At 41.5% G+C, this 13,996-nt stretch overlaps 1 protein-coding gene across 3 annotated transcripts in view; it reads left to right on the top strand.

Annotated features, from left to right (window-relative positions):
• Nucleotides 1-13,996, top strand: part of dph6 (diphthamine biosynthesis 6) — a 111,574-nt gene that overhangs the window by 93,125 nt on the left and 4,453 nt on the right. For all 3 annotated transcript variants that reach the window (XM_058398382.1, XM_058398381.1, XM_058398383.1), the window contains 2 exons: nt 5,818-6,063; nt 11,615-12,011. In XM_058398382.1, coding sequence (XP_058254365.1) covers nt 5,818-6,063; nt 11,615-12,011 — 643 coding nt within the window. The remainder of the gene's footprint in view (nt 1-5,817; nt 6,064-11,614; nt 12,012-13,996) is intronic.

The following is a 13,996-nucleotide window of genomic DNA, read 5'->3' as shown; positions in this document are numbered from 1 at the left end:
TAGAATAAAACGAGACGAAAACATCGCTCTTGTATAAGATGTGTCAAATAAGCTTTATCTTCTTCATCTGACCTTGTTATACTCCAAACAGCCCATAGATAAAGGAGAGCAATCAGCATAAAGTTGACAAAAACCGACATGACAGTGTTACTTATCCGAGCTGGCATCTCTGGAAGTGGGCATGTCGAGGTCAGACAGCCGGGGAAGCTGGGTATTTACAACTACATGCAGCGAGCAGAGAAAAAGAGGCCAGTGTCATCACAAACGCCCCAGCTTTCTCAGACTACCAGCTCGTCTACAATCATACCTCACATCTCCTTCCTAAATTTCACATAAGTGTATTTTTATCACACCACTACATTTGCAGTTGCTTTATCCCGATATTAAAAAATATATATATATATATATATATATATCAGGAAACGACGTTCCTCGTGGCGGCCACTCTTTGTGCATTTTGCGCTGTTATTTATGTTGTTGTTTAACACTGATATTGTGTGACAGTTGAGCATATACGGGTTATGCTTGCTGGAGAGCACAAGCTACACAGGAAATAACAGAACAGAACAAGAGAAGACTTTTAAAGGAAGCTTGGATTGTTTTCAGATGCAGGTTCAAAAAGAAGAGTTTGAACCTCGACTGTTTTGTATTTGTTTAAAATTAGGTGTCGGAGGATGCAGATTTCCTAAGGGCATAACTCACCATGAGCCCATCAGTGCTCATTTCCCATCTTTAAACAGGATTCAGTTTGAATGCATTACTACTGAAGGAGCAGATAGACACTAGTCGAGATGGACTAATCAAGATGCAGAGGATTTCAGCTCTCTGATCGAACTGCATTTTAACTTCTTGTCCTCTCCTTGCCATTGAAAAGCTCACACAAGCTGTGTAACATAATGTCGCTGTATCTCTGTCTGTTTGACACTTATCTCTATCTGTATTCTGATTTAAACCCAAAGGTGGTGTGAGTAAAGCTGTAAGACCAAACACCTACCACTCTGCACCAGGAATAAATACTATGTACACTCAGCATGGTGTGTGAAAAATAATATTTTCTGTTAATATACAATTTACACCATTGTAACTCTAAGCTACTAAGGGTGCTGTAAATGCATCACAGAGCACCGCAGGTTCATGAATACAGGCTTTGTTTGTACAGTGAGCTTCATATCAGACTGTAAAAGCCTCCTTTTTTGTAGCGCTGTCCCAATGCACACCTCTCCTGTCTCAACCAGACACCATGTGAACAAATAGTTCATCCCCTATTCGTATCTGTATTTCTGTTCGTTTACAGCACATCTGTGTAACGTATTCGTATCGGGTTACGTTCCTAATACGGCAGTATCACATGCTTTGGAGTGGTCAGTCAGTGTGCACACAGTTTTATGCCCCTGTTGCTTGGGTTTAATTATGCATGAGGTTTCAGTGGCAAAATGAAACCATTAGCATATCTTACAGTGCACTGATGTGTTTTTTCCTCACCGTGCCCTTGGCTTGAGAGAGTAAGTTGACTGATCATCAATAGCAGGTCACTTTAGCCAGTATGGTCCAGGCTGTTGTCTGCCAAAATCAACACGCTCAGCAAAATCTTTAAGGTCACCTCCGCTGCCTTTTCACATGCCGCAAACACAAATATGTAAAGTTGTTGTGCCTCGGAGATTTCAGGAGCCAACAATTAAAATGCTCTGAGTGTGGTGGAGTGCTGGGAGATGTCACGCGAGGTCTGGGTGCTGCCTCCGAGAGAACATTTACATATGTGTTACTGCCTGCATCCCAACAGAGACCTTGGGGCTGCCTGACCTTTTGACATGTCATTGGCATTATGAGAAGTGATGGTGTTCAAGCCAAGGAATAAAGGTCGATAAAGCATGAAGCCAAACCACCCATTTGATTAATGCTAAAGAGGCCAGCGTGCACCAGGATGGGGAATTACTCTCAAGCACGGGGTAAATGATTGCTGTTGCTTCATTGAGTTGCTTGATGCATTTGCAACCATGATTTTTAGATAATAGTGTCAGTATTGCAAATACAGAAAGCATCAGTTAAGTGCGCAAACTTTCAGACAAGGGGAGAAAATTATACTTGTAAATGCAGCCTGATTACTTTAGTGCTCAGAGCTTCAACTACTTAAATCCTTCCCATTCTTTCAGCACCATGTGGTCCAACGCATCAGAAGTTGATCATTTTGAAAACCACCGGTGGTTATAGAAAGTTAAATGAAATATGCAATTGTTTGACCCCTATGAATATTAATAGCCTCCCCGTGCTCTATTAAAAATGCATGGGCCGTTGTGACTGCTGATCAGGTTTTGGACGCCAATGCAAATTGGACTGTCTTTCTTGTCAACGGGGAAGATGAATAATGTAGTTGTGTTGTATATCCAGCGACACACCATTGGCAGTCAATTAACAAGTTTGATTGGTGTGTGAACTCATTCTTTTGAACTGTTAATTTTATGTAAATAGTATTCCCGCTTGTTCTCTCACTCTTTCTCACTCGCAGGTTGGTTCTAAAAAGCCGTGCCCCACCCGCTCAGCCCGGAGTAACCTGAGCTTAGGCCCTTAATAATTGATCATTACACACCTGCCTGCAAACCTATGGGAGGGTTTTTGTTTTTCGAACAGTCAAGAAGTCTTGCTCTAACCTTCTTTTGATATTCAAATCAACAAATAACAGGGGTTTTTTTCCAAACACAATCCCGGAAATTCTTCCGAGCGCCGGTTCTGCTGAAAGCTCCTCACTGCATGTCCAAACTGATCCAGCACTCTGTGCCATCTGATTCCACTTGATGGCTCATAAATGGAATGCCAATGACGATTTGTTCTTGATGTCTCTGTGACGTGCTTCTAGGTTACGCTGGTGTAGATCTATTGCTCTCGCGGTTTTGCCAAATAATGCTCGCAGGTAAATGATCCGATGATTGATCCTGCCGCTCGTAAGCAGTGCTGTGCCCTCTCCAGCACCACCACCACCACCGCTCTCCCCCTCCCAACCCCGTCTCCAGCACTGCCTCGGTAATTTGGAGCAGCAGAGGCAGATGCTGAAGATTCATCAAAGTTGACAGGTGAACCCAGGAGCTAGGAATCTTGGGAAACCCATTTCACTCTATGGAAATTGATGTGACTATTTCCCCCCTCTGGCACAGCACTTTTTTTGTTGATCTGTTGTTTTCAAATTAGATTTCCACCTTTGATTTTATTACACGCACCCACTTGTTAACAGTAGCATTTGCAACAGACAGCTGAAAGGTTAAGTTACATACGACGTTATGACTGACTTTAAAATTTAGATTTAATGTTTCTTAGACTTCTCTGTACCTGAGAAATATTTACTTTATTATTTAACATGTCGTATTCTAAACCAAATGAATGGGGTGTCTAAGCTTTTACTAATACAGGATCCCTGGATTTAGGCTAGTAATCTGTTTTGGAAATGCAATGCACCCATGCACCTATGCTAATCGGCTAAAGACCTTGTTTCACCAGATGCATCAATTGATTTGGTCTTCTATGATCCCTTCAGAGGTCACCATTCTCTTCGCACTCCCACATGCTGATAAATACTTTCCCCAAGCTCCAATTAACACTGTGTCACCTACAGCTATTTACTCTGACCATTATGCTCAGGCCTGAGTTTCATTTGTTCATCCTATATGTCTCTCAGGACCTGACCTCCCCACTGGTCTTGCATACCTGATAGCATTGATCAGATGGATTTTTACAGCCAGGATTACTGATCCAAGGAACTTCCTTTGTCGAAGTTTCCCTCGGCTTCTTGGCTAATTATCGTTCTTCTAATTGCGTTTATCAAGTGTACACACAGATAGGCTGATGTTTTGATGGTGTGAAACGTGAATTATTGGTGTTAAAGTAGCATTCAGGGTGTGACGTGGTAATTGATGTTGTGCTATTCCAACACACTTTTTTTACCAATGCGTTGTATTCTTATTTCTTTTTTTAGCATTCAGGTTTAATCTGAAACACTTCAGCTCTAAAAGGTTCAGATGTGGTTAGAAAGTAATTGGTTTAGTAAGACGGCAAACACCAATCAGCCATACCATTAAAACCACTGAATAATATCAATTATCTTGTTATTGTGGCACCTATAAAGTGATAAAATAGGCAGCAAGTGAACAGTTAGTTCTCAAAGTGGATGTGTGAGCCAGTGTAAGAATCTGAGTGAGTTTAATAAGGGCCGATTTGAGATGGCTAGACGACTGGGTCAGAGCATCTCCAAACAGCAGTTCTTGTGTGATGTTCCCAGTATGCAATGGTTAGTACTTACCAAAAGTGGTACAAGGATGAACAACCCGTGAACCAGCAACATGGTCATGGATACCTAAAGGCTCAGTGATGTGTTAATGTTGGCTATAATAGAAAGGTGTCAGAGCACACAGTGCATTACAGCTTGTTGTGTATGGGACTGCATAACCACTGAGTGATCAGAGTGCCCATGCTGACCCCTGACCACAGCCGAAAGCACCTACAATGGGCAATCAGAACTGGACCACAGAGCACTGGAAGAAGGTGACCTGGTCTGATGAATCACATTTCCTTTTATATCATGTGTTTGTCCAAGTGCATGTGCGTCACTTACCCAGGGAAGAGATGGCACCGGGATGCACTATGGGAAGAATGCTGTGTGATGTTCTGCCAATGTACTGCTGGGAAACCTTGGGTTCTGGCATTTAAGTGGATGTCGCTTTGACAGACATCACCTACCTAAACATTGCTGCAAATCAAGGACTGCGCTTCATGCCAACAGTATTCCCTAATAGCTGTGGCCCCTTACAGCAGGATAATACACCCTGCCATTTGCATCTGTGGAATATCCTGAACAAACAAGTCTGATCCATGGAGGCCCCACCTCACAACTTACAGGACTTAAAGTATTTGCTGTTAATGTCTTGGTGCCAGATACCACAGCACACCTTCAGAGGTCATGTGGAGTCCATGCCTCAGTGGTTCAGCGCTGTTTTGGCAGAACAGGGGGAACATCCACAATATTAGGCAAACTCTTCTATCCTCATATCCCATATCTGAAAACTTACAGCTTTACCTCTGATGGTTTTAAAGTACTGACATCAGAATGTCCATTCAAAAATGTCTCTTTACACCATCACCGTAACAACAGTTGTTTTTAATTCTGTTTGTGTGGAGGAACTGCCATACAGGTCCATGTGCAAGTTACTATAGAACATAAAACTGATTTATCATATTAGTATAAATCTTGCTGGAAGTCACCTCAAAAGTCATGTCAAGAAGCTTTATTGTCATTTTAACCATATCTAGCTGACGCAGTACAGAGTGAAATGAGACGTTTCTCCAGGACCCTGGTGCTACATAAAAACATCATAACATAGAGCTACAAAACACCACAGAGCTAAGGACAGAAAGTAAGTTGTCCTAGCTACATAAAGTGCAACCTGGTACAAACAGTGCAAGACAAAAAGACAGTGGAAACAGACAATAGGAAACAGTACAGGACAGATACACAAAATGCACAATATATACAGATTATAGAATTAATCAGAAGTGTGGTATAATACAGAACTATAAACAGTTCAGGGGAAAAAAATGATTATCCAGGTGGAAAATTTTGTTATCTTTGTTCAACACAAGAATACACAATAACAGTGCACTTATATTTTCTTTAACTTGTGAAACCACTTTTTCATGAAACTAGTAGATGATACTAAGCCTCAGACAGGTCTCCTTTGGTTTGCTTTATCTAATGGATTCTTGTATTGTGTGTAAATGTTGTATTAAGTAGATGTTCCATAAGCTGAGTGATTTTGCAAATGGTGTGTGTTGTAGGTGGATGAGGCCGTGTTCTGTGCAGGTCAGATCGCTCTGGTCCCCTGCACCATGCAGCTGCTGAGGGCGGGCCCAGGCTCCCAGGCCCAGCTGTGTTACAGCCACATGGAGAAAGTGCTGCGTGCCATGAGTGCTAGTCTCACATTGGGACACACACTGCAGGCACACTGCTATGTCACAGACCTTACACACATACCAGCTGTCAGGAAGGTGTGGCAAGATAAGATACAGGACCCTCAAGACCAGGTGAGCATCATTAGCCATGCCCTGTAGGGTGATGTTTACTCAACGTGACATTTCTCCACTCATTCTAATTGATCATTCTTATTATCCACTCATTTTATTGCAGTTCCCTCAATGAGTCATGAAACATTTTTCAAAACAATTGCTATCATTTAAACTTGTTAATTGGTCTTCAGTAATATTTATTTAATACTATAACTCTTCATGGATGTGATTTTGGTTTAAAAATAATTAGCTATAGTCATGGGATGCTGTGCACAATGACAGTGACCAAAGAGAACCAACACCTTCATTAACATGTTTGTGGTTGTTTGTTAAATTTGGGAAATGAGGCTGAAAAACAAGCTCCAGTATTTACACTCGAGTCCAGCAAAGTTATCAATAATGAGGAATGTGTTATAATTAATGTTTTGCTCATTTATTTGGACTTATTTTTAGTTATAGGCCAAACGTTAATGCATGTATTTTAAAGAAACATAAATTAATGCATGTGTTAACATAACTTGTGGTGTATTAATCAATCTTGCCAGGATTTCACAATTTTGCTATTGCAGAAATGAATGCAAAATCATGCAAACTCCACGATCTTCAGAGGAGCTTGCAATTTTTCAAAATGAACAGTTTTTGTTTACAGATCTGGGCTTAGACGCATTATGTGACATCAAAATGTGCAATCAGTCAAAGCACTCAACGATTCATGTGCATCAAACATGGGTACAGCTGTCATAGAAAGTAATTACATACGTCTTCACTGGTAGGAGTTTAAGAAGAATCGTGTGCGTTTGCCAATTTAAGTAGTTTCATGTTAACTAATCGAGTAAATAATGTTCGTTAAGGGAATCATAATTTTACATAATATCAAACGTATTTATAGCGGGAATATGCATAACGGTATCGCACGTCTTATCCAGAGGATCATGATGTGTGTTTCGGAAACAAAGATTTTTAGCGCACTTTCTGATTGGTCAGACATTTAATGAACCTTGTGATTTAATGCACAAGAATCAATACAAGCTATCTACCAATTAGCTGAGTTTAGTTAAGTTGTCCAGTATAATAGTATTTTTTGGTTACTTACCACAGAAGGTTAAAAACAATTAGGAGTGTAATTGATAGAGCAGGTGTCTACACTCACTGACCAATTTATAAGGTACACTTTGTATATGTTTCCATTATTTAATAGACCACCACAGGTCCACTACAGTCCAGATGTTATTTGATTAGTGGACTGTTTTCAGCTTTAGTATAGTGAGTGTATAAAGCACACCAGCATTTGCTGTACCTAATAAACTGGCAACCACAGATCATATTATAAATCAGAAATGCTTAAGCCTTCACACACTTTATTGTGGAGTAAAATGGTTAAATATATCTCTCTGATGGAATTCACCATCCCTCTGTGCCACCCCGCTGGAAAAGGAGGCAGAAGTTGCTCATATTTACCAGAATGAACGCTCATGAAAAGTTGATGCTGTGGGAAACGCTGACGTCTTTGATAATACAGAGTCTGGCTCCAAGACAGATGTCTTCCTTAGAGCCTGCTTAATCCCCAGTCCCTTTTTTGGAGCGTCGCTGAAACCTCAGAGCAGCTTATCTCCCCCACCCCCAGCCCCCCCCTGCCTGCTCCCTCTGCGATCTCCACCTCCACATGGCTAATAAAGGCTGCAGGCTCGCGCTCTCGGCTGCTCCTCCTCTGGTAATCAGTGGAGCTGAGGGAGCAGGAAAGAGAGCTTTAAATAAAGGATGCACTGTCACCACGTTTAGCCCTCTCCTGGCCTCCGTGCTGACCTCAACGCACAAGTTTGAAACGATGACAGGCCTGAGTGCTGAGGGGAAAGAGGCACGTCCCATCAGGTAGCTCAGTGGAAAGGAGGATTGACAGGAAGAGACTTTGAGTTAGTGGGACATCAAGTGAGCCATCTAAGGTGTTCAATCAGCCACCTGTCTACTGTTTAGCCATTCTCTAGTCAATTCTCTTGGGATAGAAATGATCATTAATGCAAAAATGGCACGACAGTTTGCGGTGTTTTTCACTTGTGATACAGTGTTTGTTCCAGTGCCAGCAGTGAAGGTTATATTAGATGTGTGAAAGGTTTGTGTGAACTTGGCGAGTGTTAAACTACAACATGTGGCGGTTTGGGAAAACCCATCAGTGTTGCTATTGCTAAATTTATGGAAAACATTCGGAATTGTATTAAATGGAACCATATCGGAGTTTTTCTGCCGACCGTGCTTTAAGAAATTGTCAGTATATTTTACCAAAAGGGCATGGAAATGTTTTTTTATTTATTCTAACCTTGCCTCACTGATCTGCTGCAAAGATCACTGGGTAACAAGCCAGTTTAACCACAGCACCAGAGAATACACTCAGTTTGTCTAAACACCTCTAAATCTTTATTTAGTCAGATTTTTCCACACAGTGGACTCTCAAATTGTCTCTTACACTCTCGCTTGCTTCGCCAAAAAGCACTTACAAGGTTTTAACAGGTTTAAATACCCTAATAAACTGTCAGCAGAACAAGACTGAATGAATCAGCGATTATTTCCCTACCGATGTTGGCCGTGATCATTGAACAGCAATCGAATGAGTGAAGAGGCTAGTGTTTAAGAGCTGTGATGAGATGCTGATGCTAATGTGGGATGATGCTGATAATCAAAGTCAAAATTGTTGGAAATTCTTTCAAGTTTGCCTGTAATGTTTTTTTTTCCTGAAGTAGATTAGGTTGTAAATGTAAAGGTAGGTAGGAAGACTTTCAGTGGACATTGAAATAAGCTTTTAAAAGAGACAAAAATAAAACCAAGCTATCAAATATATATTTTGTAAGCAGCAACTTTTAATTACACTCTTTACGCAAGGTGAATTCCAACAGAATGAATTAATTTTGCATATTTATTTATCAGCTAGTGCTATATCTAAGAATACAGTCGAATGATATGACGCTGACAGATGTCACGAGTGCAGATGTTTTTCAATCTGACCTTTTTTTTTTTTTTTTTAAAGACATGCTTTAGTAATGACACCGTTAGACACCGAAATCACACCTTTTCTGATGCTCTGTGGTGTGTTTTTTTTTTCCTTTCAATACCATCGTTCAGGCACAACCGATCATTACTGTGCTGTGACTGGTTTGGATTGATCACTAACAATTGTTTACATACCAGATGTCCTGTCTTGTTTGTTTGGATGGGTAAGCACAAAGGAGATGTTTTACTTCTGTTAGAAAATTCAGTGCACTCATGTGACACTATCGAGTCTTCGTCTTCTTTTTTTTTTCCTGTATGGATTCGGCACAAAACAGTTATCGCATTCACCTCCAGCGCAGTTTACGGCGCTCCGAGTGATCCAAGTGGAAGAGTCTTTAATAGAAACATGACAACGTGCGCTTCTAGTCACCGCAGACAGCCATGTAGTTGCGGTGCGTTCATAATTTCTCTAATCAGGTGGATGAGAAAGCTCACAGGGTTAATTGGGAGCATGGTGAAGTTGATCTGTGTGTGTGTGTGTTGCAATACTGAAGTGTGTATGAGTGTGGGATATACCGATTTGTTTTTTTATATGAACTGAACTTGTAAATACTATGATAGTTTACAGATTTAAGGATAAAACTAAAAAATGTTTTAAAATGTCGGCCTGATTTCAGCTCTTGTGTTGGCTTCATGTTTTTATTTTTTGTTGTGCTTCTATTACTTGGAATTGTTTTATCTGTGTATTTCAAGGCTTATTCACTACTGAGACAGCGGCTCAGTATTAAGCAAGTGACCAGTTCTGAGGGAAGTGAGCGGGAGGGAATATTATACAAACTGCAGCTACTGAGTCCACTCGACGAAGGCCTCCCGCTGGGCAGGAAATGTAGGGGAACTGCCTAAGCATCCAGCCCCCATCAGCTCCCCGCTGTTCAACGGCTTTACACCAATTCCTTATGATGGTGTTTATTGTTCCACTCGCACGCCTCTCCCTCCTCCACTCAGTCTCAAACACACTTCACGCTCTAGGAGCAAAGAGAGCAAGAGAGAAGGCGTACAAGAAGAAGCAATGGGGAAAAACAAACACAAAGGCAAAAAGGGCCACTCTGATCACAGAGTCCTGAAAACGATCGCGCACGCTAAAGAAAGAAATCCGGAGAGAGTAAACAAGCGGGAGAGGAAAGCTGTAATGAACTAATAGACAGAGTGCATTAAAAGGGCCCCTTGCGCTCATGCCGTCCCTGAGCTCTCAGACGTGCCATATATCAACTTTTGTCACCTTTTTTTATTTTATTGGATTAATCTAATAAATGTTTTGTCATCAAGCACAAGTGTTAGGCGGCCGAGCGTTTTCGCATTGCCGTCTAAAAAAAGCCAGGCTCCCGTCTAACAGAGAGGTGGAGAGGAAAAATAATAAAATAAAGAGGAGGCGAGGGAACAGGGAGCAATGATTTAACAGCCTGAGACAAGTCAGAGTCTGAAAGTTTAGAGTGTTCGAAGGTAGTGACCTGTGAGGGCGTAGCTGGTGGAGGATGCATAGCGAGGGCCTGAGGGCTGGCCTTTAAGCCTGGGTGAACAAGGCCTCACTCCAACATCTAACGCCTCCATCCACCCTCAGCCCTCCCTCTCCACTCAATGACTATTGACAAGTGCCGAGCTCGACCCCTCCAGCCAGTCACGTAAAGCGCTCGCCTAACATTTATCAACACACAAACAATACATATACACCGTCACAGCGCCCAGAGCCGACACATCATCCGAGTTAACCAAAGCACCTCAGTCACACATACACGCACACACACTCGCACATGCTCACACACTTCTAGCATTTATTTGTTGTCATGCACTCAGAGCGATTTGTTGTTGATTTGCTGCCGATACACAATTAGGCCTTTGCTAAAGTTTAATCTCGAGATAAGTGCTGCATTCATGCAGACGGAGGATTGGATCATATTGGGGGGCATCTGAAATGGTTTCAAAATGCTGCTCTTGCTCCTGTCAAAGACTTTTCTCTTAGGTTTTTGAGTGAATTTCAAAATAAAGTGTATGTAACCCGTCATTATTCTGCACTCACGGAGTGGGGTGTAAGTGGATGAAAATTGATCCGGCAAATTGAAAAGGGGGTTAAGTGTTTTTGCCCTATCGACTCCAGACGAAATGACTGTTTTATAAAACGCTCATTTCTCCCCCATTAGCAGATGAGGCGGCCGCAGTGTTATTTGAGAGGTACATTGTAGCGAGCGCAGGCAGAAGACGTTTCGGGGGCGATAATGGCCCACACCCAGACGAGAGAAAGGAGATTTTAACTCTACAGATTACAACATTTAAAGCCATCACGGCAGGTTTCTAATAGAGGTGTGTGTGACGAGGTGGTGTACAAGGACCCTTGCATGTCTAGGACGTCTTGTTAAAAATGGAGAAGATTTTCAGTGTGGATGCTTAATGTTAAGAAAACAGGCGCGAGCATATTCAGGCATCACCCTGGTATGATTGACATACTGATTTTATCATGGTCTTTAAGCAAACCTTTTATATAGTTTACACACACACACACAAACAGTTCACTTACTCAGTGTATGTTGTGTTGCAGGACGTATGTTATGGAGTAGAAGAGATTCAATGCCCCCTTCTGGTTGTTTCCGTGATGCCCTCTTTGCCCAGAGGAGCAGCAGTGGAACTTCATGTCATTGCCGTGCAGGACGAGCCTGCAGAGAGGACTTCCTGTCAGATGACCTCTGAGATCCCAGGAGGTTCTGTCCACTGGCAGGTGCTGCAGTCCAGTACCCTCCTTTATGCCACTCTGTCCCTGAGTGTGTCCCTGCATGAGTCATGCACAACACCAGAGTACATGGGCACAGAGGGCATCCTGGGGGCTGTGAGCACCTCCTTCCAACAAGCTCTAGAGCAGATGGAGAAGACACTGTCTCCTTTATGCACCAGAATCTTCTACAAGGACAGCAATAAGTTAGCCACTGAGCTCTCTGCAGGTAAGCGTACTCTCTCTATGCAGCAGATATGTAAATCACTATTTTAAATGATAAATATTCAGCCAAATTAAGATAGCACGTACTTTGAAAGTCTTTTCTTTCACACTGTGATTCACATAAATGCAATATATACGGCAGCTATATGAGGCATATTCATAACTTACAGAGCCCTGAATTTCAGATCACAGGGTTAACCGTGGAGCGAATAACCAACTTAATTCCATGACCTCAGTTTAGTGCTGTAGTTGCAGTAACGGTTGGTGCACAGTATAAATAAATAAATAAACCTAACGTGCTGGATCATGTGCTATTTTAAATAACAAGGAAAGAACAGCTAAATTACTAAAATGCATTTCACTGTGCATTGTACAGTTGTACAATATTGTGTCTAAGGTCTTATGTCAAAACAACTCACATTTATTTTGCACCTCTCATCCTCTTCCTGGATGTTTCTTTAGAATAAATGTTTTCTCACCTCCCAAAAGTGCTCTTGTGTTCCCTAGAAAAGAACAACAACAACATTCATCAATTTGGCACAGTTGTTGGATTCTCTTGGAAACAATCAGAGTTTTGAACCTAAGCCAAAGCTGAGATTTTACTGTCACGTTTATGCCTAACTGTAACTTATTATTGTGGGAAAGAAAATTATGGTCACAGATGATGAATAGAAATAAGAACAGACTTGTCTGAGTGTGTTTTGTTTTTTGTGCCCCCACCCCCACCCCCAGATGTTTAGTGTTCTTATATAACCATCTGCATTTAGCTGGAAGGCATGCATTCACTGGTCACTTTAAAAGGAATACATGCTCATTCATGCAAATAATCAATCAACAAATTATGTGGAAACTGTACAAATACAGGCCAAGAGCTTTAGTTTGTTTGTTGATGTTTGTTATTAGCATTAACAGAAGCTCTTGACTACTATCTGCATGATTTTATGCAATGCTTTGCTGCCACATGATTGGCTGATTGGATTATATAATTAATGTACAGGTGTTTCTTTTAAAGTGGCCGGTGGTAAAGTACAGTGGAACCTCGGAATACGAATTGAATTCGTTCTGGAGGCGAGTTCTTGAGGCGAAAAAATTTGTATTACGTAAATGTAAATGCAGATAATCCTTTCAAAAATATTAGCGTAGGTAAACTGTATGGCTGCTTACAAAGAACTGACCCAAGCCAAGCATTCCATGTCAAAGGTCCTCACAGGAAGTCGTGCCATCAAGCTTGGGATAAAAATAGAACAGACCACCCATGTGACCAAAAAACACATGAAAAATCACATAGCTTTTGAATGCATGCCGAAGGTAACGTGGGTTGACTCAAAACAGCTTTCATAACATTCGTAACATCCGTGAACTCACTTCGCTTGGCTTCGCTTGGCTTTCCACTGACGCTAACAAGTTTTCAACGGCTCCCAGACGTACAAGCAACTTAACCGCCATTCGGTTCGGTTCGTTCGTATGCTGAAAATGCTTTGTATGGCGATGCAAATTTCTTGCAAAATTTCAATTCTTAAGCTGGTCTTCACTGGTATGACATCACTACATCACGTAGTGATCAGCATCATTCCTTGTAAAGGAGGGCATTCGTATGCCGAGGTTCCACTGTATAGCATTTTGGACAAAGACACAGATTTTCATGAACAGTCTTCACTGGTATGACATCACTACTGACATTGCATCATTACCTGGCACTGGGTTTAGGTTTTGTAAGTTCAGTCAAGATGATATTAAAGACATTCACTTGTGCACGTTCCATACAAAATATTTTCAAGATTATACAAGTCAAGTCACCTTGAGTTAGTACTATTAGACAGATAAATGACCTGAATGACTGAAAGGCTTCATAGACATTTTCATTGGCAGTGACCTTCATCATCATGTTTATACAGGATATTGCTCTCTAGCGTATGTTTGAATGCATCTATTAACCTGTCATTGAAGTGGAATCAGTTCTCTTTGCATTGTAGACACTCATGCCCTAGA

This window comes from Hemibagrus wyckioides, linkage group LG09 (assembly GCF_019097595.1).
Source record: "Hemibagrus wyckioides isolate EC202008001 linkage group LG09, SWU_Hwy_1.0, whole genome shotgun sequence".
Classification (NCBI taxonomy): domain Eukaryota; kingdom Metazoa; phylum Chordata; class Actinopteri; order Siluriformes; family Bagridae; genus Hemibagrus; species Hemibagrus wyckioides.
The sequence above is the reverse complement of the archived record's forward strand: the minus strand, read 5'-3'. Positions and strand labels throughout refer to the sequence as shown.